Here is a 24,591-nt window from a genome sequence, read left to right on the forward strand (position 1 = left end):
AAGTAGGCAAGAAAAGAAGCGCTATTCTTTTTCTTTTTTCTTTTGTTTTTATAGGGCTGCACCTGCGGCATACGGAGGTTCCCAGGCTAGGGGGTTAAATCAAGAGTTGTAGCTGCTGGCCTGTGCCACAGCAGAATCCAAGCTGCGTCTGTGACCTACACCACAGATCAGGGCAACGCCAGATCCTTAACCCACTGAGGCCAGGGATGGCACCCATGTCCTCATGGATACTAGGTGGGTTTGTTATCACTGGGCCACAAAGGGAACTCCAGAAGCTCTTTTTTATTTTTTTGCTTTTTAGGGCTGCACCCATGGCACAGGGAGGTTCCCAGGCTAGGGGTCAAATTGGAGCTGCAGTTGCCAGCCTGCACCACAGCCACAGCAGCTCGGGATCTGAGCCACGTTTGCAACCTACACCATAGCTCTCGGCAACACCGATTCCTTAACCCACTGAACAAGGCCAGGGATCGAACCTGCATCCTCATGGATACTAGTCAGATTCATTTCTGCTGAGCTACAACGGGAACTCCAATAAATGAATTTTATGGTATATAAACTATGTCTCAATAAAGCTATTAAAAACTCAAACATTGGGAGTTCCCATTGTGGCTCAGCAGGTTAAGAACCGGACACAGTGTTCATGAGCATGCAGGTTCAATCCCTGGCCTCGCTCAGTGGGTTAAGGATATGGCGTTGCTGCAAGCTGTGGTGCAGGTTGCGGATGTGGCTCCAATTTGACCCCTAGCCTAGGAACTTCTATATGCTGCAGGTGCAGCCATAAAAAGGAAAAACAAAAACAAAAACTCAAATATGAGTTCTGCTCTGTAAGTGGCAAAATAATGTGATTTCATACATATAATCGTCTATGCAAATCCTGGAGAGGAAAATCTAATACGTTGTCCAGTTTATATTATCCTAAATATGTGACTTATATTTTGAAGAAATGTCAACAAATTATTAGAAGATCGAAAATACTTAGAAAAAAAGCAATATGGGCTTAAAGCATTACAATGTAGGCATACCATTAGAAGGAAAAGATTCAAAACTGGAATTTTGACTGCATTAGTTCAAAGCTCTGGATTCAAGCCTATCGTCTCTAGGTAGTCCAAATACATTTTAGACTGATAAGCACAAAAAAATACAAACTCAATAATTATATCTAACTAAACTTGGATCAAGGGAATTGTACTATGAGGAAAACAGAACTAGCTATGTTAAGACACTTTGTAAAGATATCATAGAAGCAGTTTCTATAATCCCTTCAATGACTTAAGAATTTTTTTTTTCACATTTATGCACTATATATTTTAGTTATTTTATTGGGTTTTTTTGTCTCTTTAGGGCCACACTTGTGGCATATGGAGGTTCCCAGGCTAGGGGTCTAATTGGAGCTATAGCTGTCGGCCTATGCCAGAGCCACAGCAACGCTAGATCTGAGCCATGTGTGTGACCTACACCTCAGCTCACAGCAATGCCAGATCCTTAACCCACTGAGTGAGGCCAGGGATTGAACCCACAACCTCATGGTTCCTAGTCAGATTCATTTCTGTTGCGCCACGATGGGAACACCTGGTTTTGTTTTTTTAAATAAGGTATCTTTAGATAGAAATGGTTCGAACAAACGCCATAAAAACTCAACTCAAATAAGAAGCAGAATAGAAAAATCTGAGATATTTACTCTAGACTTCAACTTTCTGCAAAAAGAGCTTCAGAATGAGACAAAATTTATTTCCAAACTGGAAAAGCCTCTCCCTCATAGCTCTTCTTTCGGTAAAAAAAAAATCTTCCTCATACAATAACTTTCCCCCCAAATCCACAAACTATATAGTTTACTATCCCAGAAGAAATTAAGGTGCCAAAATCAAGAGGCATGCCAACACTGCAGCACAATAAGCAAGCAGATGTGGAGGTAGGAGAGTCTCTGGTTCAAGCAAGGAAAGCCAGTCCTCTAAATGAGATTATCCCTTTTCCCACCATATTTGTATCTTGCTGTGTCTACATTAACCACTTTTCACCCAAAAGACATCACGGTATAATTTAAAAAGAATCTGGGCTTTAACACCAAAGAAATCTGATGCTGGATCTTTGTTTCAGCATTTACCAGTTATGTTACTTTTGGCAAACAACTAATTTCCTCATCTATAAACTGAAAATACCTCTAAAGGCTGTTATGAGAATTCAAGAGACATATGAAATAGAATATGTCCACTGCCTAGTGAGCAGTAGGTACTGAGTTGTAGACAAGGCTGAAGGGGCACAATTTGCTGGGGCAGTCTTAAATGAAACTCCAGGTATTTCTGACAAAGTAAGGACAAATGTTTAATCCATCAACCCTAAACCTTTTCTTCCTCTTCTATCTGTGAAAGATACCTGGAGCTCAATTATATAGTCCTGAAAGTCTTCAAAATGCCCAGGAATTTCCAGTGGTGATACAATGAGCCAAATAAACACCTTTAAAATTTTACGGTGAGGAGTTCCCATTGTGGTGTGGTGGAAACGAATCTGACTAGGAACCATGAGGGTGTGGGTTCGATCCCTGGCCTCTCTCAGTGGGTTAAGGATCTGGCATCACCATGAGCTGTGGTGTAGGTCTTAGACTCAGCTTGGATCTGACGTTGCTGTGGCTGTGGCATGGGCCGATGGCTACAGCTCTGATTTGACCCCTATCCTGGGAAACTCCATATACCTCAGGTGCAGCCCTAAAAAGGGAAAAAAAAAAAAAATTTTTTTTGAGGTGTATTTAAATTCCTATTTCCTAGTACCCTAGGTCCTCAAATTCACAGTTCTCATCTCTAGAGGATGTTGTGAAATCACTCTAGAAATATGGAAATATTCTGAGTGCTGTGCTACCCACATTTGGTGTTCTGTGTGCTACAGATGCTAAGTCCCGTACAGTGTATGAACCGTCCCCCCCGCCCAAACACCAGCAGTGCTCCACATGAAACAATAATTTTAGATATAATCCAAAGGCTCCTGATCATTCCTTTGTCCAAAGATACTGTGAAAACATTCAATCTTTCATGATATTTAAGTCTCACACTTTAAAGTTGTGATATTCAACGTGGTACCTACTAGCCACACATGGTTAATGAGCACTTGAAATGTGGCTAGTATGAATGGAGATGTGCTATAAAATGTAAAATATACATCAGATTTTGAATTCTTAGCATGAAATGTAAAATTTCACTGATAATTTTAAAATTAATTAATTTTGAAGTAGCATTTTGATGTGTTGTGTTTAATAAAACACATTATTAAAATTAATTCCACTTGTCTTAATGTAGCCACCATAAAATTTAAAATTACATATGTGGCTTGCATTACATTTCTATTGGACAGCACCACTCTAGGGAGCCTAAACCAGTTCCTAGCAGCTCACTGGGGTTCTAAGAAAATCCGTTCTTTGTTATCAGGCATCCTGGGAAGAGAACTAATGAGAAATTAAGGCAAAATGCCTAATGATTACACAGCTTCATGTATTTCACTTCTCAAGCTACCTGTTCTACGCTTCAATATGTGTCTAGTTTTTGGTTTTTTGGGGGCCTGAAATCACAGCATGTGGAAGTTCCTGGGCCAAGGATCAAACCCACGCCACAGCAGTGAAAACACCAGATTCTTAACTCACTGAACCATCAACTCCAACATGTCTAGTTCTATTTATTCCAAAAGAAAAAAAATTTATTTCAGCATGTCAGCATAAAGTCAGTTACCGCCTAATTCTAAATGGTCAACACTTCAGTATCATCATAACTAACTTAAAAAGAGGGGTTTTAAAGTCTTTAAAATAAATTATTTAAAAAGCTAAATTGAACAGAGTTCCCGTCGTGGCGCAGTGGAAATGAATGCAACTAGGAACAATGAGGTTGCGGGTTCGATCAGTGGGTTAAAGATCTGGCATTGCCGTGAGCTGTGGTGTAGGTCACAGTCGAGGCTCAGATCTGATGTCGCTGTGACTGCGGCATAGGCCAGCAGCTATAGCTCCCACTGGACCCCTAGCCTGGGAACCTCCATGTGTCACAAGTGCAGCCCCAGAAAGCAAAAAAAAAAAAGCTACATTGAGGGATAAAGGGAAAGATTACAGTTTACGTTGCTTCTGTGGCACAGGTTCAATCCCTAGCCCAGGAACTTTCAAATGCCTTGGGCACAGCTGGAAAAAAAAAAAAGGTAATTGTAGAAACTAGGTGGTGTGTATCTGAGTGTTCATTCAATTTTTTTTTGCCTCAGCTGTATATATGGTTTGAAATTTTAAAAAACAAATATTTGGGGGAAATGTGGTCTCAGATCTAAGCCTCTCATTAAGATGAGTGCCTCATCCTAGGATACTTTCGAGGTCCAAAGATCATTATGAAAAGCTATGAGCTATGCTTTTTGTTTGTTTCTTTTGTTGGTATGCAGAAGTTCCCAGGCCAGGGATGGAACCTGAGCCACAGCGGTGACCCTCACCATCACCTCAACAGTGACAACACTGGATCCTTACTCTGTTGAGGCACAAGGGACCTCCTCCTTTTGCTTAAATGTATGTACTTTAGCTTAGTTATATCCAAAAGAATAGTAATAATAACAGTTTATACTTACACTGATGTATTAGGCTTTACACATCTCCCCAACATCTCTATGCTATATACTATTTCTTATCCCTCTTTTACAGAGGAGGAAAAAAGATTAAGAAACTTCACCAAGGTCACTCAGCTCTTATTAGAAGTGGTAGAGCAAGAATCTGGACCCAGGCAATCCAGCCCCATGTCTACTCTCCTAAAGTCACTATACTGCCTCTGAAAAGCCTTCTCTTTAGAACATCTGCTCCAAGAAAGGGGAAACTTTGCTTAGTTTACTGTGGTGTCTTCTGACTCTTACGAAAGGAGTGCTGGCAGAGAAAGAAACAGACAAAGACGGTGGTGATGGTGCACGGGTGCAAAGTCTCACAGCCTGAGAGAATGTACTTACTCGGAAAAGCCTTTCCACTTCAGCAGATATTCCACTTGCCCCTTAACCACGCGTCTGTCTAGCACCTTCTCCACAACATACTCCTCCTCATCCTCTGAAGAAGAACTGTCAGCTGTCCGCTTGGTTTTCTTTCCCATGTCTCACGCTGTTCCACCTGAAGGACTAAGGCCACCGGGTTCCTGCAAGTGCGAAGGACATAACGGTCAGAATCCAGGTGAGCAGTTAAAATTTTCTGTCTCTTCTTGATGGAATGCAGGGGGTATAATACAAAGCAGCTCCCCTATAAAACTGCCATATTGCACATACCTTAACAAAGTTTGAATGTTAAATAAATTATATATTCACTTAGAAAACAAAGTTTCCATGTACCTTTTTCTTGGGTCTTGAGGCATTCTATAGATGAGTCCTAAGAATTTAATCAAAAACAGGTAAATCCTCACTTTCCAAACCACAACTTTCTCTTCAGCTAACAAGATCAAAATTATTAGATGGCACAATTATCTAACTCTTCTAATTTCAGATTCCAAAAAATAAGTAGTGTGTGGGATTTTAGTCTTGGATACTTCTGTAACTGTTTACAAGGCATAAACTCGTTGGAAAATGTGGAAAAACATTCTGTTAGAAGAACCAAGACAGAACTAAAACCTTTCCCCCCAAAGTGACTAAGGTTCTTTATAAAAAAGAAACAAAAAATGAAAAGCCATCAAAATTTAACTTTCCTCTGCTCTGAGCGCCTTGAACAGTCTCTTAGCAGCACAGAAAATGCCTGCTCGGGCATCTTTCACCACATTTTCAGTGATTCAGGACATTTCCCTTAAACAAATTGAGCCTGTCCCTTCAGAGCATCCATCAGCTCACAAAAGTGAGGCTGACATCTCAAACACACTAAACCTCTTCTTTCACTTGGGCATGGGAAGGAGGCAGGGAGGGAGGAGAAATAAATTTTTAGTCCTAAAAATCAAAATTAGTCATTGGGTTGTTCAGTAATTCTTAAGGCTCAACTAATCCAAATACTAAGGAGGTACCTCTCCTCTAACTGGAGTTGACTCTGGGCCAAAGGAAGAGGAGGAGGAAAAGAAGTCTGGTCCCAGACTCACATCAACATGAAGGCTCAAAACACAGAGGAACCATTCATAGGCCCAAGGAAAGCTGAAGCAAGGCAACACAAATGGAAATTGAGTTAAGCTCAGAAATATGCACAACCAGGGGGTACTCAACAGAGATTCTAGTTTTTAAAATTCCCACATTGTTGCTACCATACCCATTTTTAAGACTTCTTCCTTAACCATGTTAAATGGTGCCTAGAATCTGGATTACAGAGCAGAATTGTTTTCTTAGCTGAACTCCATTTTTATCTTGCCGTAATCTTTAAAGATTTTTCAGCACTCAAAAAATATTTCCATCCTGATCAGAAGACCACCATAGGAATAGGGAAGGCCACTTACTAATCTCAGAATTTTGTTCAAGTAGCATAAAAAGTTGCATTTATCGATTTACTTCATATTGGCAAGATTTAGGGAATTATTTCAAGAGTATACAGTTGGGAATCATACCTGCAGAACTTACTAGCAATAGGTCTGCCCACCCAAAATACTGTTTGTGCCCCTTACTGTTCTGTAATAAAACTATGGTTTTATTAAAATACTTTACTTGGAAGTGGGGTGGGAAAGCAGAGGAATGTTAAGGTAAGGGGTTTCAAAATAATTTTTCCATGAATTCAGAAGAAAGTCCTAAGCTTCAAGCAAAAAAAAAAAAAAAATCTGATTTATTTAAAATAAAAGCAGCCTCCAACCTCACCAGAGACAGGAAATGTCCTATTCCAGGGAGAATACCCCACCCCCACCCCCACTCACCTTGGAATTTCCGGGAGCTGAGCAGTTTAGGTCAGAGCGCTGGGGTTAAAACCAGCCCCGGGTTAGATGCATGCAGTTAAGCATTGTGGCTATGGCCTCCCCTGCCTCACAAGGAAAAACAAGGATTTACATATGTGTTCTTCAGTTTGAGGGAGGAAAGAGGAAAATCTCCCTTTATACCTTCATGCAGAAGAGGAGCCCCAAAGGTAGAAGATGAATGGGGGTTCCCTCCTTTACCTACCGGATCGCCCCAGTTCTTTCTTTCCCTCTGGGCTAACAGGAGGGGCCTCCCCTCCCAGGTCTGGGGCTTGGCGGGCTGGCAGCTCCCCCGCCCCCACCCAGCTGCCTAGGCGCCACTGCGCAGCTGTCCCAGTCCATTGCCATGGCAACTGGCAGCAGTACTAGACTAGGGGGAGAAAGGCAAACGGAAAAGTTAAAAGGCTTAACTTTCCTTTTCAGTGAAGACTGGGTGGAGAAGTTGGAAGGTACCTCCCTTGGCCTCAAGGCTAAGGCTTCAGAGCTCTAGAGAACTGGCTCCAGGGTTTTAAACCCAAAACTTGTGCTTATTCCTTTAAGAACACTGGGAATTAATCAATAGCATTTTAAGATCAACTAACAGGATTATAGCTCAACTAGAAGGGGGGACCGCCAGGGAAAAGCTAAATCCATCTACACATGATCAGAATGAACTGCCCACCCCCTAATCCAGCCCTCCAGAAACATTTCAGACAAGGCCTTTTCTACCATCTGTCACTGAACAGTTAATTAAAATTGTTGGTGTGGGGAGGACCTGGGAATGGGAAGTATTTCAAAGATACTATACAACTTCCTTCTCTTGGGGGATTACTAGAAAAAGAAACAGATTCTGGAGACTTGAAGGGCTACCAAAGAACCTTTCAACTGAAATTAAGGCTAGGAAGAAATTTAATTAAGTAGATTTTTTAAAAGAGGGTAGAGGGAGCATCTAGTCATAACCATTACTGTTAAAACCACTTCTCATTAGTTGTTCTTTTAACTTTTTTTTTGGCCATACCCTTGGCATGTGGAAGTACCCAGGCAAGGGATCAAACCCAAGCCACAGGAGCAACCTGAGCTGCAGAGATGACAATGCCGTATCTTTAACCTGCTGTGCAACAAGGAACTCCTCATTAATTGTTCTTGTGATGTTATAAAACATATTTTAAAATAATTACTATGCACCTGGAACATTAAATTATATAATATAACTTAAAGCTTCATATAGTAAGGATTCTTAATACTTGAGAAAAGGAGAACTGAGACAAAAGAAATACTCAAGAGACTCGCAGTCCCATGAATTTTCTTTTTTCTTGGTCCTAAAGAATGTCTTATTTTTTTTATTTTATTTTTTGTCTTTTCTAGGGCCACTCCCGTGGCATATGGAGGTTCCTAGGCTAGGGGTCCAATCAGAGCTGTACCTGCCGACCTATGCCAGAGCCACAGCAATGCGGATCCGAGCCGTGTCTTCGACCTACACTACGGCTCACAGCAACGCCCGATCCTTAACCCACTGAGCAAGGCCAGGGATCGAACCTGCAACCTCACAGTTCCCAGTCGGATTCGTTAACCACTGTGCCACAACGGGAACTCCCCTAAAGAATGTTTTAGATCTCCAAAACACTGCCCTACTTTACAGACAGACATGGGTCTTTAGAGCTAGAGGCTGCTGTCACAGAAGATTAAGAAAAAGGGACAATCAAAAGCAAAGAATCCAGAGTGGCTCAGCAGGTTAAGGACCCAACATTGTCTCCGTGACGATGCAGTTTCAATCCCTGGCTTTGCTCCGTGGGTTAAGAATCTGGTACTGAGCTGCAGCACAGGCCACAGATGGGGCTTAGATCTAGTGTTGCTGTGGCTGTGGCACAGGCTGAGAGGGGCAGCTCCAATTTGACCCCTCGCCCAGGAACTTCCACATGCTGCAGGTGCCGATGTTAATTTTTTAAAAAAGCAAAGGATCCGTTGAGGAGAAAAATATAATCGTGACTATTTTGGCTATCAGAAGAAATACTAGGACATGAGAGCAAAGTGGACAGTTTTCATCCATAGAGGATTTCTTCAAACTTGAATAGACCCATAAGGAAATGTGAGTAAAAACTGCCCATTTCAACTCTTCCTAACTTTTTAAAACTTTTTGTAGATAACGGATATTTAAATAATGCCACAAGAATTAGATCGGGGTTGTGATTCTGTGATTAACTTGCCATGTGTGATGGTGAGTAAATAAATTTTAGCTCTAACCCCAGAATCACTAAAATGGACCAAATAAATCTCCATTGCCTATCTCCTAGAGAAAAAGTAAGTTTATATTGAAACCAAAGGGCCTTCAAAGAGAAGCTTTTGTAAAAAATATTACAGGACCTAATACAACAGAGGCAGGAAAAATGGGACCTTCCAAATTCCTAAGCCATTAAATCATATCACATGCAGTAACTCCTGCAGTTCAACATGTTCGTTAGACAGCAAGGAAGAACAGTGTCTTTGTTAACTAGGTGCTGGTAAACTAATAACCTTCAGAGAAAAGGCAGATACTCTTTCCCTCAAGGACAAAATTCTTTTCTTTTTTTTTTTTTTTTTTTTTTTTGGTCTTTTTGCTATTTCTTTGGGCCGCTCCCGTGGCATATGGAGGTTCCCAGGCTAGGGGTTGAATCGGAGCTGTAGCCACTGGCCTACGCCAGAGCCACAGCAACACGGGATCCAAGCCACGTCTGCAACCTACACCACAGCTCACGGCAACGCTGGATCCTTAACCCACTGAGCAAGGGCAATGACCAAACCCGAAACCTCATGGTTCCTAGTCGGATTCGTTAACCACTGCGCCACGACGGGAACTCCAAGGGCAAAATTCTTATTCCTTGAAACTAAGACAGGCATTGGAGATAGCAGAATGAAAGGGCTAACAGCAATTCTGTGAAGGGATAAAGGATAGGAAAAAATGACAGCAATATTAACACTTAAAACAAGTGAATTCAACAATAAATTGAATTTTCCCTAAAAAAAATCAGGAAATAAAGGGAGTTCCTGATGTGGCTCAGCAGAAATGAATCTGACTAGTATCCATGAGGACACAGATTCGATCCCTGTGGGTTAAGGATCCAGCATTGCTGTGAGCTGTAGGTCGCAGACGTGGCTCAGATCCCGAGTTGCTGTGGCTATAGTGTAGGCTGGCAGCTATAGCTCCTATTTGACTCCTAGCCTGGGAACCTCCATAAGCTGTGGGTACGGCCCTAAAAAAGAAAAAAAAAAATCAGGAAATAAAGAGCCAGATCAAGTCCTTCCTTCCCACTCTTAAGAACCGCCTAAAAGGCACAAGGCTAAGATCCCTCTCTCTTTGGGAAATGGGTTTTGTAACAGCTGACAAATCAAATTGGGCCTGATGCCAAGAGTCAGAGTCCAACCATAATATTCTGTAAAGAATGGCATGCAATTGTCTTGTAAATCTCCTGGACAGTCACAGATCAGAAGCTGGCAAGGATGACGACATAGTTCTGATGGAATGTGTCTTATCTTAACCTTGAAGTTACAGATCTGCTCAGGAGCAGCAGTAAGAAATGAGAAATGCACTCAGACATCGGAGGGGACATAATTCTCTTCTAGACAGCGTGACCCAGTGTATTAGGGTCAAATGAAACACAAAGCCAGACGGACAATTTAAGGGCTAGTGCCTGGACCAGATAAAGCATCGAGACTGGTGGTTCACGCTGAGCTTGGGAGGAGGGAGCTTTCCAGTGTGAGAAATGAGACATGGCTGGCAGGATGATGGAGTGATTAAGGTAGAATCTTGATACCATGACAGAGGAAGAAGGGCTGAGCCTCTGCACACAACCTTATTATCCTTGTAGAAATCTCCATGGGAAAGGGTGAGCAGCTTCTCAAGTTTCTAGTCGTACAGACATAACAACTCTTAGCCTTTTCTTAAACATACACAGGAACTCTCTGGTAAAGGCATCAACAACTATAGACAGTCCAGCAATTTAACTGCCCATCAGATCATGAGAAAGAGCAGGCAGGGTCCACCAACGCTTCACATAAATGACACAAGGCAAATTCACCTTATAGGCCTCAGAGCACTGGGGGAAAACACCTAAACCAGGGATCTGGTGAGAATTCAGCCTTGGACAAACATCAAAAAGCTTTGTGGTCAGGCACAGTCAGAACCCACATTCCAAGGTGATGACAGGAAACTTCTTTAACAGACGAATCTTCCAGAAAAAAAGGGGGGGTGGTGGTGAGGAGGTGAAGCAGAAAGAGAGGGATTAAAAACAAAACAAAACAAAACAAAACAAAAAAACCCACACATTATAAAGGTAAAAGAAAAAATGGTAAAAGTGCCAGTACTCAGAAATTACAGAAAGGTCATTATACAAAGTTGGCGCAATCCAGAAGAATGGAGGGATGATTAGCTATTTGCATTAACCAATCAATCCTAGAAGCAGAGAACCACCTACATGGGATCTCTGGTATCCCGCTGCTCTGTCTAGTTCAGGCTCCACTCTAGTCCCTCTAGTCACTAATTTTTTCTTCCCTCCCCCCAGTCACTATGCCAGCTGTCCTCGTGGCTTTTCTTAGATCTTGGTGTAGCACATACAAGCAAAAGCATATGGATATATATACACATATAATTCTATATCTTTCTCTAAGCTTTCTTTGTATTGTTTAAAAATGTCAAAATATATAATCACTGAGCTCTCTTCATTTTAGAGTTTTTTTGGGATATGGAAGTTCCCAGGCTAGGGGTCGAATTGGAGCTACAGCTGTTGGACTATGCCACAGCCACAGCAACACTGGATTCAAGCTGTGTCTGCAACCTACACCACAGCTCACGGCAATGCTGGATCCTTAACCCACTGCACAAAGCCAGGGATCGAACCCGCATCCCTGTGGATCCTAGTCAGGTTAGTTAACCACTGAGCCACAAAGGGAATTCCCATTTTAGAAATTTAACATAAATTCTCCAAGGCCACTAAGAAAGCAAAATCCTCTATAAAGAAAGCCATTCTAAAGAGCAGGAAAGAGCAAGGGCATATTAAAGGTCCCTATCACATTATTAATTAAATATGCCCATGATGGGTGACTTTAGTTGGTCCAGGCTTGATAAATTCCCATTTCTCCCCTAAGGCCCTTGATGAAACCTGTTGGCTTATATGAAGATTAAAGTGTCAGCTACAACACTGTCTTTAAGGCATCTTCTTTATAGCCATATTGTAGAAAATAAAACAGATGAAAAGAAACTAAATTTACAGAACCATTTTAATCTGGTCTAAGTTCTTTGCTCTTTATGGATCTACAAGTACCATTGGCTTTAGGTTTGTAATACATACAGCATAAAACTAAAATACCCTTTATAAAGATGTTTTCTTCCACTAGATTTATGATTTCCAAAGTATTAGGCATGTGGCACTTTAACAAAAACACAGTATAGAGATGCACATTACAGCTGTCCTGGCTGTCTCAGGTTTTGTTAAATGAGCTGATAACTATCACTCCACCTCCACCAAAAGCCTATGAGCACCCAATTCAAAAGGAGTTAAAAGCTTTTTAAATGTCTGTTTAAGAGACTGGATTAGGAAAGAGTTGAGGAGGAAGATTAACTGTGGTCGTTAACACCCCTATCATTAACAAGCCACAAACAGACAACACAAACTTTATTAATAGAGAGGAGTGTGGAAAGAGGAAAGGCTCTCCCTTGGCTAACACAGCTCCAGTTTGTGATTCTTTAAAAATCAGGCCAAGGCACTGTTTCAGCCAGTCACAGAATTATTCTGGGGCCAAGTATCCTATTTGTTGATTATCTAAGACTCTTGCTCCAGCGAGCAAGGGAGTAAAGAGACATTTGTTCTTTTAGATTAAAACATATAGATTATAAATAGAGATAAAGGCTGCCTTATAAATTTCACTTAGCTATACTGTCCTCCAAGCTCTGACCACCACTAAAAATATAAATGAAAGTGTATTACAGCAATTCTCAGAACTGCTCAAAAGTTTTAAGTATGGTTCACTGGAATATTTAGCAGTAACATACAAATTCTTGATGTCTTAAGAAAAAATGGGTAATAGCAACATTTGAGTAGATTACCATGAAACTTCAATTTTCACATACCACTCTGGCAGGTCATATTCACAAAATATGGAAGGGTTAAAAAAGAACTGAAATGTCCACCCCCAAATAAAATTATGGTCATAAGGTATTTTCCAAACAGCCATAAAATTAAAGACTATGCTTATCTAGCTTGTACACATTTTGGACATCAGCAGCTTAAGGGTTACCAGGGCCCCATCAGGTCATTTCAACAAATCCTCTATTTTAAGGAAGAGCTTCTACTATGCCAGACAATTTATATTCTATCAGAGTCTTTGTTCAGCAGAGACTCAGGAGACATACAAATTTGCATAACCATAAACTAAAATATCTAAAAATCTCTAATATTACTGTTGAGATGGTATTAGACTTTAAATCAATATGCTAAAATCTAATTAATATATCCTGACCCCCCCCCAAAGAGGACTTTTTATACAATTGGAATAAGAACGATATCTCAGACTGTAAAACTTCAGGGGGTAAAGAGAGCATATGGCATAATTTTGTGCTTTGCCGTTACCTTGGTGTGTTAGTGACATGAATTACACTGAAATCATAGTCTACAATTTAGACAAATAAAATCAAGCCAGTATTGAACTTTTTCCCATCCTATACAACAGTATCCTTGGCAGCTCCTTGGCCATCTGTTAAGATCCTGACCAATTCCTCTCCGTGGCAATTTAAAAGCTGTAAAAAAATACATAATGGGTGATGACAGGAGAAACAAACCCACACCAGAAATTATTGAACCTTGTACATCTTTGCAAGTGTCTCTATTGACATTTAAGTGTGAATTACTATACCACAATATCATAAAAGTGTGCTCTACACTTCAGATATATTGATAGTTAAATGCAAAGAAAGGCCACCATCAGATAAACAGCCAAAGGGATGGCCAATGTCAGACCACCCAGCTCTTCCACTGAGCATTCTGACATGTTGCTTAAACCAAGTGAGATGTTTCTGCCTCTTCTTGTCTGGCTTCCAACCATCCTCCCAATTCAGATCCTATGCCAAAAGGATGATTAATATAGTAATTTTGTTCTTTGCTCTAAAATTGATTGGTTGGTTATTGGTTGGGACATTTATTGAGGGCCTAGTAGCTGCCAAGCAATGCATGGGCATTGAGTCTAGCCCAGTCCTCAACTTAAGGACTAAGGATTTTAAGTGTCTCCTTGATTAAGTCAGCACTGGTTAGCAGGGTCTCCAAAGAGTAATACAAAAAAGCTACTAAAAGGGCAACTTGTTAACAGCGGCAATATCATGAATAAGAATAAGATGTGGGTCCTATCCCAAGGAGATCACTGAAAGGTTGAACTTGACAGTTCACTTAACTTGAAGGGTGTTAGCTACTTGCCCTACTTACCTCATAGGTCTATGGCAGTGGGGTGTGTGTGTGTGTGTGTGTGTGTGTGTGTGTGCAGAAAACACTTAAAAATGTAGACCAAACAGAATATAAATGTCTGCTAGTGGAATTTAAAAATAATGAACATTTTGGCAAGTGTTCCCTCCTCTTCTATCTTCTGGAAGAGCCTGTATAGAATTGATATTTCTCCCATCAGGGTTGGAAAATTCACCCCATAAAGCCATCCGGACATGGAGTTCTCTCTGTGGGAAGGTTTCTAACTACAAATTCCATTTTCTTAATAGATATAAGGCTAGTGAGGTTCTGAATTTCTTCTGAAGTGAGCTTCAGTAGTTTGTCTTTCAAGGAAGCCATTCATTTTATCTTAGATATTGAATGTATTGGCATAGTTGTTCTAATATTCCCTTATTGGCCCTCCCCCACTTTTTAATGGCCTCACCTGCAGTAAATGGAAATCCCTAGGCCAGGGACTGAATCTGAGCTGCACAGCTGCCTCAATGCTGGATCCTTTAAGCCACTATGTGCCAGGCCAGGGATCAAACCCCAGCCTCTGCAAGGACCCGAGCTACTGCAGTAAGATTCTTAACTCACTGTGCCAAGGTGGGAACTCCTCTCAATACCCTTTAAGCATCTATAGGATCAGTAGTGATATCCCTTCTCTTATTCCTGGTATTAGTAATTTGTGTTTATATTTCCCCTGATCAAACTTGCTTATTAATTTTATTGATCTGAAAAAACTTTCAATTTCATTGATTTTTCTGTTTTATACTTCATCAACTACTTACTGCTTTTACCTTCATTTTCTTTCTTTCGGTTTAATTTGCTTTTTTTTTTTTTTTTTCTTTTCTGGGCCACACATACAGAAGTTCCTAGGCTAGGGGTCAAATTGGAGTTGGAGCTGCAGCTGCCAGCCTACACCATATCCACAGCAACGCAGGATCCAAGCCATGTCTGCAACCTACACCACAGCTCACCGCAACACTGGATCCTTAATCCACCAAGCACTACCAGAAACTGAACCCACATCCTCATGGATGGTGCATTGCTGCTGAGCCACAATGGGAATTCCTGCTCTTCTTTTTTTAATTAAAAAAAATTGACATGTAACACTATAATTTTAAGGTTACAGAGTTACTTTGATACATTTGTGTTTTGTAATATGGTAGACAATGTGATATTTATTACATTACATAATTACAGTAACATATTATTATCTACATTCATTATCCATGCATTATATCTTTAGAGCTTATCTACTACTTGTTACACACAAGTTTGTACCCTTAAACATCATTACTTTCTTTTTTGGCCACCCTGAAGCATATAGTTCCAAGGCCAGGGATCAGATACAAGCTGAAACTGTAACCTACATGGCAGCTGCAGTAACACCAGATCCTTTAACTCACTGATTCAGGGATTGAACCCAAGTCCTGGCACTGCATAGATGTTGCCAAGCCTTTTGCACCACATCGGTGACTCCTAAACATCATTACTCTTATTGCTTCTTTTTCTGGGTTCTTAAAATAGAAACATGGACTCTAGATCTTTTTGCCTTTTTTTTTTTTTTTTTTTTTTTAACCAAGGCACAACTGCGGCATATGGAAGTTCCCAGGCTAGGGGTCAAATTGGAGCTGCAGCTGCAGACCTACACCAAAGCCATAGCCACACCAGATCTGAGCCACATCTACAGCCTAATCCACAGCTTGCAACAACGCTGGATTGTTAACCCACTGAGCAAGGCCAGGGGTCGAACCACATCCTCACAGACACTATGGTCTGTGGGTTCTTAACCCACTGAGCCAAAAGAACTCCTTTCTACCTTTATAATTAAAGCATTTAAAATTATAAAAATTATAAAATTTTCTCTAAGCACTTAGTTATATCCCAAATTTTGACATGTTATCATTTTTATTCAGTTCAAAGTATTTTCTAAATGGAAATCCCTGGCAGCTCAGTGGGCTGGAGATCGGTGATGCTACTATAGTGAGGGTTTGATCCATGGTCCCCAAACTTCTGCATACCATGGACATGGACAAAATCTTTTTCTTCTTTGTGATCTCTTTGATCCATGGATTGCTCAGAAGTGTGTTGTTTAGTTTCAAATGTTTGAGGATTTTCCAGATGTCATTCAGTTACTGATTTCTAATTTAATTGTGTTATGGTCAGGAACATCCTTTGTATTTTTATGTTTACAAATCCTTTTAATTTTGAGATTTGTTTTATGACAGAAGATGGTCTGTTTTGGTAAATCTTCCTTTGCAATTGAAAAGAATATATTTTTCTTAAAAAAAGAAAGAAAAGGAAGTTTCCTGGTAGTCTAGTGGTTAGGACTTGGCGGTTTCACGGCTATGGCCTGAATTCAATCCCTGGTCTGGGAACTGAGATCCCACAACAAGCCACAGCACACTGTAGGACTACCCCCGCCCCCCGCTTTCAAAAGAAAAAAAAATGTGTATTCTGCTGCTGTTGGATGGAATATTCAATAAATGTCAGTTATATTATGTTCATTGACAGTATTGTTCAAGTTTATTTCCTTACCGATTTTCATCTAATTCTATTAATTACTGAATGAGGGTGTTAAAATTTCCAAAACTGCAGATGTGTATTATTTAGTTCTATTGTTTTTTTCTTGTATTTTGACGCTTTTTTTTGGGTCTTTTTTAGGGCCACACCCGTGGCATATGGAGGTTCCCAGGCTAGGGGTGAAATCAGAGCTGTAGCCGCCGGCCTAAACACCACAGCCACAGCCACAGCCACGTGGGATCCAAGCGGCATCTGTGACCTTAACCACAGCTCAAGGCAATGCCGGATCCAGATTGTTTAACCCACATGGATACTAGTTGGGTTTGTTACATTGAGCCACGAAGGGAACCCCCTTGATGCTTATTATTAGTTGTGTAAAATTTGGGATTGTTGTGTCCTCCTGAATTGATCCCTCTATCATGTAACCTAGTGTTAGCTATTTGTCCTACCTACCTCATGTCTGTTATGGAAAAAGAACAAGAAAAGCACTTTGGAAAATACACAGAAAACAGAAGGTAAAATGTCTGATGACAGTAGTTTAAAAATAACTTTAATGAATTTTCTGTACTATCTGTAAGTTTTATCTACGCTTGTCTCCCATTACACATATAAATGGGGTTTGCCTATGTTTTATCAGATTCCTAGATATAATTTATTATTGTGAAATACTGAACAAATTAGCAGTATATTACCCTCCATAACTCCCTGTGCGGTAAGTGAGTCTCACTGATTTAGGGATGAGAAACAAGGCACATGGAGTTCAAGGATTTGCCTCAGAAACCAAACTTAAGATAGATTTCCCAGCCTGTTAGTTGACCTCTTTAGCAGAGGGCATTTTATTCTGACATAATTATGCCCGCTGGCTCAGATATGAACTTGCTTTATTCTAAGAATTGTAGATTACAATCACAGAAATACTTGAATTCAATTTGGTTCCTCCTTTCCATGAAGAAATAAATAATGAGTGTGTTATAAAACTTGATCTTGAAATAGTCCTTTCAATGACACCATCTCAATCCCAGGCTTTCTGGTGTCCTTCCTAGCAAAGAAACACAATGGAAAAGGCACTTATATTTATTAAGACTGAAGAATAAGACTGCATGAGAAAAAATTTTAAACTAGGTCCATGATTTAGTTCCAAGTAGAAAAATCTGGCAGTGCTGTTTTTTCTTTCTTAAAATTCTGCTTATTCCCCTCCTTTAAAAATGTATTTATTTATTTTGGCTGTGCCCAAGGCATACAAAAGTTCCCAGAGCAAGGACTGGACTCGAGCCACAGCAGTGGCAATGCCAGCCAGATCCTTAACCACTCAGCCACCAGGGAACTCCTTAAAAATTTTTAATGGGGATATAATTGACTGTGTTTAAATTTGATGAACTATCCTTACTGGATAGGAAATTCAGACCATATAGTCCACAGCCTTATAAGAATGACAGTGAAAAGTGGCCCAGCTAGTTCATGATACTTTTTTAAGAAAATTCCACACAATTAACAAGTACATGTTTGCTACCCTGGGCTGTCTTTTTTTTTTTTTTTTTTTAATACTATGATTTTAATTTTTTTCATTATAGCTGGTTTACAGTGTTCTGTCAATTTTCTACTGTACAGCATGGTGACCCAGTTACACATACATGTATACAATCTTTTTCCTTAATACTTGAGGGGTTGACAACCAGCCAACAACTCAGTATTCTGTCCCTCAAGTCCTAGGCAAGACCACCAGTGGATTATAATGGCCCCAAATATTAGAATGAGTTTTTGAGTCACCTTTTTAAAAATTTTTATTTTATATTTTTTGGCCATGCTCACAGCATGCAGAAGGTCCCGGGTAAAGGACTGAACCCAAGCCACAGCAGTTACAATACCAGATCCTTAACTAATAGGCCACCAGGGAAGTCCACCCCTCATTTTAGAAAATAACTTATATTTGGATAGGGATTGGAGAAATAGGGTATAATGGTCTGCATGATCACACCCCCCCAACCCCACTAAAGACCATGACCTAGTCACTCAAACCTGCATGATTATTAAGATGTGATTTAATGATGTGAAAGCAGAAATTAACCCTGAATTATCTGGTGGGGCTTAAATTCAATCACGTTTAAAAAAAAAAAAGAGGGAGTTCCCGTTGTGGCTCAGTGGTTAAGGAATCCGACTAGGAACCATGAGGTTGTGGGTTCAATCCTTGGCCTCACTCAGTGGGTTAAGGATCTGGCGTTGCTGTGAGCTGTGGTGTAGGTCGCAGACTCGGCTCGGATCCTGCGTTGCTGTGGCTCTGGTGTAGGCCAGTGGCTGCAGCTCCAATTAGACCCCTAGCCTGGGAACCTTTATATGCCACGGGTGCAGCCCTATAAAGACAAAAGACAGGAGTTCCCGTCATGGAGCAGTGGTTAACGAATCCGACTAATGAGGCTTCGGGTTCGGTCCCTGCCCTTGCTCAGTGGGTTAACAATCCGGCGTTGCCGTGAGCTGTGGCGTAGGTCGCAGATGCGGCTCGGATCCCGCGTTGCTGTGGCTCTGGCGTAGGCCAGTGGCTACAGCTCCGATTAGACCCCTAGCCTGGGAACCTCCATATGCCACGGGAACGGCCCAAGAAATGGCAAAAAGACAAAAAACAAACAAAAAAATTCAATCACATGTATCCTTTGAAGAAAGGCCAGAGTTCTGAGACAGACACACAGAGAAGGAAATATGAAGACACAGCAGGGAAAGACAAGGCCATAAACCAAGGAATACTGAAAACAGCCAGAAGCTGGAAATGGAAGGAAGGGACTCTCCCACAGGGCCTCCAGAATGGGCTCAACACCTTGGCTGCAGACTTCTGGCCTCCAGAATTGTGAGAGAAAAGAAGTTCCTATTGTTTGAAGACACCAGGTTTGTGGTAATTGCAACCACAAGAAACTAACACATAAGGAAAATAAAATTTTAAAAATCATAAGCTGGACATATATAATTCCAATTAATGATCCAAAAAGAATTGTGTTTTAAGTAACCCAAAGAATGCCTAAAACCTTTACTCCTTCATTTCGAAGGATAAATTAAGGCAATCGATCACAGGATGCAATTTCCCCAAAGTATGGCAGATCTGAGAAGATGAACGCAGAAAGGTCTAATATTTACAAAGCTGCTAACAAGAACAGTGTAGGTTTTCCCAAACATGCTAGCTGGTAGAGCTCCCGGACAGACTAAACATAGGCAACAGTTGTCACTGTGGGTGTTCTGCCAACACAAGTGTAAAGTTGTCATCAGAAATGAATATGTGGCTTCAAGTGGCTCACAGAAATCTAACAAATCTGCGTCTTGGACTCTGCACAAGCCAACTCTTCTCAGGATGACCTGGACTCCTTCCCATTAGTGCAATGGTCAGCTAAAGCCATCCGCTATAAGTAGGGAAGGAAAAATCAGTTTCTGTCAGGGAAAAAAAGGCAACTGCCCAGAGTCCAAGTTTATCAGTAATACGTTTAAGTATCAGCCATACTCAGTCATAAATGTTATCTTACAGTGTAATTTACTGCTTTTAAAAATCAACATTCAGAGAATTGAGGCCCAATTTCATCTAAAGTGAATGGAAATAAAAATAGACTAAAAGGACAAGGAAAAAAAAGAAATGCTTTACCAGGGGATGTTAAATGTGCTGTTTCAATAAGACATATAAATCACGCTATGTGGTTGAATAAAATACCTCAATAAATGGAAAAAATTACTAGTCTTTCTGAGAAACCTTTGTACCCTGGATACCTTTCTGTCTTTCCAGAGCTACTGTCAAGGGCTCAGAAAATCAACAGAACTTGCCTAGACATATAAAAATCCAGTCACCTCAGAGGTATGTTCTTTCTTTCTCTTGCCCCAGTTATCATCCTGATCACTGCCTACCCAGACAAGAAGCTTTCTACTTACTAGATTTCAGAAAAACCACTGAAGATATGTTATTTTCCCTTTTAGTGAAAAATCATTTTGTTTGGATACAATATTATGCCTCTAAGTTCTAAGCATAAGTGCTTAAAACTTAATTTTTGTAATACTAGGTTCAGTGCTTTTTATTGTTAACAGAGTGGTTAACAAGTTAACAACCAAACCAGGTACTCCAAAGGCAAGAAATACAAGTCTAAACTTGGGATTTTCAATGTGACAGTCTCAGAATTTCAATGAAAAATTACCCCACCAGAGAGAAATGTTTGTCAGACCTACTAATTGTGACACTCTAAAAGAATTCACAATAAAACATGCAATTTTTATTTGTACACCAAAAAGTCTAGGTTGAAGTCATGAAATGTTTCAAATTAAAAACATCAAATAAGGGGTGGCTGATCATTTTCTTTATAGACCCAAGTAACTGGAGCTGGAGATGAGAGCAATCTACTCAAGAGTAATCTAAGGTGGGATGATTTGGTTATCTATTCTTCAGATCAGTATTCCTTCTTTTTCTTTTCTTTTTTTTTTTTGGCCACACCTACAGCATGCTCCTGAGCCAGGGACTGAACCCGAACCACAGTAGTGACCCGAGTCTCTACAGTGACAATGCCAGATCTTTAACCTACTGCACCATAAGGGAACTCCCAAATCAGTATTTCTTTTTCCTCCAACGCATGTGTCTCTACATAGCTGAAAAATCAGTTTAGCAGAAATCGACTTGTGTTTTTAACCAAATGATACAGTGTACTACAGAAGAGAAAATGTCAGTGCTTTGAACATTTATCTGCATAGTGAAACTTTTTTCAACGTGCCTACAGGGTCAGTGTAAAATGTATTTCTTACTCTGGGTCAAGGTCAAAAAAGTTTGAGATACTGATCCAAAAGAATGCTAGTAAAGGAAAGAGAAATAAATCAGATAAGAATACAAGAAACATCTGAAGCAAAGTCTACATTCTTCAAAAACACATTTGCTATTATTTCAGGAAGCCAAACATAAGATGCAATCAATGTTTAAACTGCAAGAAATGGTAAAAATCTTAATGAAAGTTTTCTTTTACCCAATGAAACAATGATCATGCTCTATCTGAACAGATAATCATAAGGACTCAGTGATCCACTTTACCAAGGACACTTCCTAAACATTCATCTTCTCCCTCTGATTTCCAATTGGCAAAAAACAAAATATTTTGACAAGATAATCAACTCTACGATGTCTCATTTTTTATTTTCATTTATTTATTTACTTGTGGTCTTTTGTCCTTTTTTTAGGGCTGCACCCATGGCATATGGAAGTTCCCAGACTAGGGGACGAATCAGAGCTACAGCCTCTGGCCCATGCCAAAGCCACAGCAACATGGGACTCAGGCAGAATCTTCAACCTACACCACAGTTCACTGCAACACTGGATCCCTAACCCACTGCTCGAAGCCAGGGATCGAACCTGCATCCTCATGGATCCTAGTTGGGCCCGTTAACCACTGATCCGTGAAAGGAACTCCCAGATAAATGGTTTCCAAGTGGAGATTTTGCACCCCTCCCTCCCAGGACAATTGGGAAAACTTTGATTGTCACAAGTGGGGGTATGGGGAGGTGAAATGCACTTACTAGGCTCAAAATGTAAATAGCACTGAAGCTGAGAAACCCTACAGATCAAGATTGTATTCCTTTCAAATTTAAATAAATTAGGGACAGAAATTCTTAATCTATATCACTTCAGTTCTTATAAACCAAGTAGCTACACTATTAGCATACCTATAGTTTATACGCAAATATGAAACAGATTTTCCATTTCAAGTATCAGAAAACATGAAAATCTGTTCAGGATAAGCTCAGCTAAAAATCATCCTTTTGCACAGTGTTACAAAGATCTCTAATCATAACAGAACTTCTTCATGTGTATTTGAACTTACTACAGTATTTAAACAACTGTCCCTTGATACTAAATAAGGCAGTTAATAACAGAGGAGTATAGGAATTCTCTTATGAGGCAGTAGGTTAAGGATCCAGAATCACCACTGCAGCAGCCTGGATCACTGCTGTGGTGCACGTTAGATCCCCAGCCCAGGAACTTCCTTATGCCACAGGTGCGGCCAAAAAAGGGGGAGGGGCAGTATAGACTCTCATACAGTCAAAACGTAATGAAAATTTCTATGGTTTACTAAAACATAGTGGAATGAGTAGAACAAGCATTACTAACAGGATATGGACTGCACAGGAAATACTTTGAAATTCTATAATCAAAAGGCAAAAAATAACCCAGGTGATGGATGGGTTCCGTCTCCAGCACCCTAAGTATCACCCTCCTTAAGCAACTTCCTTTTTATCCAAATCCAGATATCCTTAAAGGAACAGCAGAAAGAAGGCCTAAGAAGATCTGTAACAATGTAAAGAGATATATATATATGGAGGAGAAAGTTCCTCAGAGCAGAGCCTAAGATAAAGGAATTGGACAATGCTTGTAAAGCACTTAACATCATGACTATCAGTACTCAAAAAAAAAAATTATCTTTTTAAAATTTGTTTGTTTAAACCAAGAATCGCTTTAGTTCTTAACTGAAAAACAGCACCTTTTTGAGGTGTAAGGAGGTGGTGAGAAGTACTTGACTATAACTGAAAACACAAAAACAACGAGCTTTTAAATTTATTTTTAATTACAAATTATTATCCCTGCAAAAATGTAAACACTGGAGATGCGATGTGTCTCCAACCCACTGTATCCCTAGAGGTTAACATATTTTGCTATGCAGTTTTCCGAAACATTTCCTATGGGTTCACAAATATTTCTTTGTCTGTGGAAATATGCATTACTGTTATTTTGTAGACTCTTCTTGGGTGCTATTCCACAACAGTACAAATAAATTCTATTTGTTCTAACATTTCAAGGCAGTCTTCCTAAAGAAGCGAGTTTTCCAGTCATGTCTTTGACATCCCTTGTTCCCCTCCAAAACCTAAAGTGCTGGATGGTGAGATATACCGTTGTGGGGGGGAAAGAGCCAAAACCGAGGAATACAGGACCAAACTTAACAGCTTTCCTACCAGAGAAGTGTGGCACGGAGGCCCACAGGTTTTGTTAAAGTCATTGTGAATAAAATAGCCCCTACGCGCCATCACAGGCATTGAATCCCCTTCCTCGCATCCCCAAATCTAAGACCTCCCTCTTTTGGAGCGCTGATTGGACGAACAGCCTGAGCGCTTTCCAGAGGCTGCTCGCCTACTGGCTCCCGATTTGGTCCATCCACCTAACCGCCCAACTCCCGCATCCCCCATTGGAGTCAAATCGTGGCCTCTTGGAGGAGCCCAACCTACCGCGCGCTTCGTGCTCATTGGCTCAGTGAGATGCTGCTCAGGAGGAGAAAGCCCGCCTCCCACATACCGATGGCCCAAGGACCGATGAGTCGGCAGCTAAGGACAGCCCCAATTGGCCTATACACTCGCCAGTCAAACTCTTCCGCTGCAAAGCTCCACAGAACCTACGGGGATAAAACATCCCGCCCCCGTTCTTCCATTGGTTGGCCGATCTCACCGCTCCCCCTTCACGAGCCCCCACCCCGAGGTCCATTCATTTCACACAATAACGGGCCCAGTTGGAGTCAGTTCAAGACCTCGTATGGGTAGGCAAGATGGTCCGCCACTTACCGGGGGTCGAGACCGATCACTCACGCTAACGCCTCGCCTGTTCCTCTGTGGTGCGGCCGGACCACAAGCCACCGCCGCCGCCGCCTTCTGCGCAACGCCAACCGCCCGCCAAAACGGATCCTTCCCTGCGCCTGCGCGACCAATCCTGGGACCCGACCCTTTCCCCGCCCATTACGCCTGCGCAAAAGGGGGCACAACTCCCGCCACTACGCAGGCGCCTTAGGTTCGCCGCTGTCTCCTGCCCGCCATTTCACGTGTTGCAA

General features: G+C 40.9%; 1 protein-coding gene across 6 annotated transcripts in view; it reads right to left on the minus strand.

Annotated features, from left to right (window-relative positions):
* Window positions 1-24,483, minus strand: part of CBX5 (chromobox 5) — a 38,445-nt gene extending 13,962 nt beyond the window's left edge. The window contains exons 1-3 of one of the 6 annotated variants that reach the window (XM_021091742.1): window positions 24,329-24,471; window positions 24,066-24,162; window positions 4,945-5,123 (exon numbers count right to left, since the gene is read on the minus strand). In XM_021091742.1, coding sequence (XP_020947401.1) covers window positions 4,945-5,081 — 137 coding nt within the window. In that variant the 5' untranslated portion in view covers window positions 5,082-5,123; window positions 24,066-24,162; window positions 24,329-24,471. Of the gene's footprint in view, window positions 1-4,944; window positions 5,124-5,313; window positions 5,334-6,797; window positions 6,972-7,038; window positions 7,170-23,998; window positions 24,163-24,328 lie in introns of those variants that run through there. The other 5 variants (XM_013997582.2, XM_021091740.1, XM_005663849.3 and 2 more) reach the window with 5 other exon arrangements.

The sequence above is a fragment of the Sus scrofa genome, chromosome 5 (genome assembly GCF_000003025.6).
Source record: "Sus scrofa isolate TJ Tabasco breed Duroc chromosome 5, Sscrofa11.1, whole genome shotgun sequence".
Taxonomy (NCBI): domain Eukaryota; kingdom Metazoa; phylum Chordata; class Mammalia; order Artiodactyla; family Suidae; genus Sus; species Sus scrofa.